This window comes from Euprymna scolopes, chromosome 43, assembly GCF_053919585.1.
Source record: "Euprymna scolopes isolate OS-2025 chromosome 43, ASM5391958v1, whole genome shotgun sequence".
Classification (NCBI taxonomy): domain Eukaryota; kingdom Metazoa; phylum Mollusca; class Cephalopoda; order Sepiida; family Sepiolidae; genus Euprymna; species Euprymna scolopes.
Window position 1 is genome coordinate 44,389,066 of NC_136524.1, and position 4,794 is coordinate 44,393,859.

Sequence of the window (4,794 nt, forward strand, 5' to 3'; positions counted from 1 at the left end):
AACCAAGCTGGACCAAGCCAGGTAGTAAGGGCGACTGACACTCCTGGCCAGATCCACACTTGTCACAACTTTTATGCTATGAACAAAAACACCGATATACGATTTCTTATTGATGCTGATGTAGAAGTGAGGATCATTCCTAAAAGTAAAAGAGGGAGACCCCAATTAACTTTCTGTTTACAAGCCGTAAATCAGTCTTCTATCCCGACCTTCAGAGAGAAACCTTTGGCATTGGATTTGGGTTTCTGACATGCATTCCAGTAGATATTCACTGTTGCGAAGCTGCCAGTTCCGATTTTGGAAGCGGATTTCTTACACCGTTTTGGTATCCTCGTGGACAGCAAACACGGGAAATTGATCAACGACAGCACTGAATTTACCATGCAGGAGAGGATTAATAAAACAGTAGAGATAAGCCAGGTCATACTGAAAGGTCATTTTTTTTTTTTTTTTTTTTACAAGGGTGTCACCACTTATCAAGGCCCAGAGGCCACTCGAGGATAAGGGTTAATAGGTATACATTAGTCATTGTGATTTTAGCATAGTAAACAGTGGGAATTTGGAAACTTGGATTACTTAGGGGGACGATTCAATTAGAACTTGTTCACATTGGACTTTTTCTTTTTTTTTTTTTTCATAGGTATCAACTCATTATCAAGGCCAAGAGGCCACTCAAGGATAAGGGTTAAAGAGTGAAAGGTCATACTGAAAGATGCGATGGACGCATACTCCGACTTCTTGAAAGGCTTCCCCAATATAACTCGTCCTGTTTTTAGTGACAGCAAGGTTAACCACGATGTTACCCATCATATTCAGACCAAAGGACAACCTGTGAGTGTGTGCCTGCGCAGACTTAGACCTGATTGTCTAAAAGCCCCCAAGTAAGAATTTCAGCACATGTTGGACGTAGGTATAATTCGACCATCCAACAGTAACTGGTTATCACCACTCCACATGGTGCCCAAAAAGACAGCCGGCGACTGGTTGCCTCACAAGGATTATCAGGCACTTAATAGCCGCACTACCCTGGATAACTACTCTATTCCTCACTTACAAGACTTTTCAAATTCTCTCCATGAAAATCAATATTTTCTAAAATCGATCTTGTGCATGCATACAACCAGATTCCGGTCGACCCCAAAGATATCCCCAAAACTGCGATCACTACTCCATTCGGACTGCTCAAGTTTTTATGAATTCCCTTCAAACTGAGAAATGCTGGCTAGTCTTTCCAGCGGTTTATAGACACAGTTATAAGCGGTTTGTCATTCGTCTATGCTTGCATTGATGAATTATTAGTAGTGAATTCATTAGAAGACAAACACGTTGAACACCTTCAACAATTGTTCGACAGACTGTCGGAATACAATGTAATAATCAACCCCAGCAATAATAACTCGTTTGGAGTTTCCTCACTATCTTTCCTTGGTCATGTGATTGATTCAGACGGTATTCGTCCCCTCTCGGAGAAGGTTCGATCCATCGTTCAATTACCTCCCTCCCACTTCTCTTCGTAAACTCTTGGAATTTCTTGGGTCGATCAATTTCTACCGACGTTTGTTGCCTCACTGCGCTGAAATCGCACAACCTTTAACTGATTTACTCAGAAATAAAAAGAAGAAAAATGAAGTTGAATGAACCTGAATTGCGCTCCTTCACCAAAGTAAAAGAAGCCTTGACAGATGCGACAATGTTGGTGTTTCCCGCACCCAGATGCACCCCTAGCCTTGTCAGTAGACACATTCGATGTCAGCATGCGAGAAATTTTGCAGCGGTTTCTCCAGATGACTTCAGAATGCCAAAATAAAATACAGCACTTTTGGCAGAGAGTTTCTAGCCACTTATTGCGTGGTCAAACATTTTCGTTATATGTTAGAAGGCTCTAATTTAACTCTTTTTACATTGTCAAACGCTTTACTTGCCAAACCTGGAAAACATTAACCCATGAAGGCTTGTCATTTGGACTATATTTCTCAATTCACTTCAGATATCAAGTACATCAAAGACACTGAGAACATGGTCGCTCACACATTATCGTGCATGCACATTGATGCCATTCATACTACCAATAATATCGATCTGCACCAGACTAGAGGAATGACGAAGAATTAAACCATTTACTACATTCTGAAAACCTAACGTTCAAGCAATTTCCTTTACTCTTCTCCAGTGAACTGATTTGGTGCAATACCTTAATGGGACATGAACGCCCCTATGTGCCCCTCGAGTCTTCATACTAGTGTGGAGCTCCCTGAGTAACCGTAGAAATTGAGGTGGGCATCCCAACTTCCCCAGAATTATTCATAGGGCATTTCTGGTCAAATCAACAAAAACCTGATAATGCAGAACATGGTGCTCAGTACATTTCTTCTGCAACTGCCGAGCAGAGAAGATCATGTCCGTGGTTCCTCTGTTCCGTCTGCCTGCTTCCCACCTGACTACGACCTGGATGTCTTCAAGTCCAACGTTAACAAATTACTAATAAACCGCCCCCTTAAGTAAACACTTCATTAAATCTCCACACTAACGTACTGTACTTGCAATAACCCTTATCCCTGAGTGGCTTCCGGGCCTTGATAAGTAGTGACCACCGTGAAAAAAAAAGAAAAAAAGTTGCTTGCGTTACATTTTATATGGACTGCCATCAAGTGATATACGCGAATGGACACGGGATTGTATCCCTTACCAGAAGTCCAAGGTTCATTGGCAAATCAAGTCCTCCTGCAACATTCTCAACCCCTGAGGCTCGTTTTCAACATATTCACATAGACATAGTGGGCTCACTCCCACCTTCGGAGCACTATACATATCTGCTAACCTGCATTGACAGATTTTTGAGATGGCCCAAAGGCATTCTTATATTTCCATTGAAACTTACGCCAAAACACTCGTTTCACTTTGGATATCTGGTTATGGCATGCCTAATACTACTACAACCGACAGAGGAAGACAGTTCGACTCCTATCTTTTTTCTGAACTCTTTCACCTGCTTGGATGTAGACACATATGTACCACGTCTTATCATCCTGCAGCTAATGGCATGGCTGAACACTTTCACTGGCAATTAAAAGCATCTCTAAAAGCATACTCTGATCTCAACAGATGGATAGAATGCCTTCCTTTCATGTTCCTCGCCATTAGATCCATTGTTAAAACAGACATCGGCTTGAGTCCCACTGAAATGGTTTATGGAACCTCACTGACCATGCCCGGACAGATGATTGCATTGACCACCTTTCAGCACATGCCTGACCCAACGAGTTACACCTCTTGTGTGAAGGAATATATGTTGAAACCACTAAATGTTTAACCAAGAGCACAAAATGTTACTACTCATGCTCCTCAGGATATTAACACATGGACTCACGTATTTGTCTGGAATGGCAGAGTGCCTGCTCGTCTTCAGACACCTTACTTCAGCCCTTACAAGGTACTGAGGAGATACCCGAAATTTTTATGATAGAAATCAACAGCAAACGTGATTCAGTTAGTGTTGATCGCCTGAAGAGAGCGATTTTTGATGATGAAACTCATGGTGATGTTAACGACCACGTGGAGAAACCAGCGTATCCTATGACTATAGTCAGTTTTAGTGAGATTGAGTCACCAAGCGCGATGACTTCTACCAGATCGGGTAGACACATGAGTTGTTCACACCGATTTTTCAACCTTACACAGTAACATATTCTTTTGTCTCCTTATCGACATGCTGTCTAGTAGGGGGGGGGTACTCATAGCGGTATGTCAGAGACATTAAAATAAATAACATTTCAGTTGCGCACACATTTGCCGTATACACAATTTGAAAAGAAAAACACCAAAAAAAAACAAAAAAAAACAAAAAACTCTTAGCTGAAAGTTGTGTCTCTCACTAAATTCGTTTTGTTTTTATTTCAATAATAAAGTGTAGCGGTACGCCAGACACATTAAAATAAATAAATAACATTTGCACACATTTGCCGTATACACCCACGCAAATTCTGTGGAGATAAAAAGTAAAACTTTATCTTTTCATGCAGATGTAAAACAGAGCATACCACGTGACAGAAGGTATCCACTTTCTGTCCAATCAGCGCTCAAAGAAAAACACATTTCTCAAATCTTTTCTGACAGACTCGCTAGAGCCATCCAAGGGATATAAAAGTCACCGCACGAAAATCAACTGTCTCTTTTTTCTCATTTTCTCTTTCCCTGTCGTTCCAGCAACATGGCGGAAACACGTACGATCCGTCTAAAAGGGAAAATATGTTTTCGCCACACAAATTTACTTTTTCAAACCAAGCAGGATAACTACCTGACAATCGACTTGAACATATTTATACGGAAAGGATTTATTCTTAATTGGATCTGATTCATTTTAAGAAGGAATTTAATTCCTTTTTTTTTTTTTTTTTTTTTTTTTTTAAGAAACATTACTTCCTCAGTCCTGAAAGAGACTCTCTCATTTAATTCCGGAATTAAAAACAAACTTTACCATTTCTTCTCTTGTGCGTCGGCAGAGCACACATGCATAAAAAAAAAAAATGATGCTTCCTTTAATAAATTTCTATATTAAATGTTGAACTCAGTCCTCATTTTGCTAATTACTGACACTTTTTTTCTTTTTTTAATTTTTAATTTTGTTTTATTTTTTAAATTTTTTGTTAGAGTTGAGAGATATTTATCTATGCTCACACCACGACTGTGATATCAGGCATCAGTGAATATCGACCAATTCCTTACAAAAGAAATAAACTTGTTCATTCATTTACTAGCATGGGTACCTGGCATTGCCCGGGTGTTTGGAGGTGTGTC

The 4,794-nt window shown here is 40.1% G+C and overlaps 1 protein-coding gene across 1 annotated transcript; it reads left to right on the forward strand.

Moving 5' to 3' along the window:
- The first annotated feature begins 2,839 nt into the window (after positions 1-2,839).
- On the forward strand, positions 2,840-3,310 carry LOC145268424 (uncharacterized). The gene has a single exon (XM_080123984.1). The coding sequence runs from the start codon at positions 2,840-2,842 to the stop codon at positions 3,308-3,310; it is 471 nt and encodes a 156-aa protein (XP_079980110.1).
- Positions 3,311-4,794: the final 1,484 nt, after the last annotated feature.

Excerpts from the sequence above, each read along its gene's own strand:
- LOC145268424 (XM_080123984.1), top strand. The coding sequence starts at position 2,840 with ATGGCCCAAAGGCATTCTTATATTTCCATTGAAACTTACGCCAAAACA.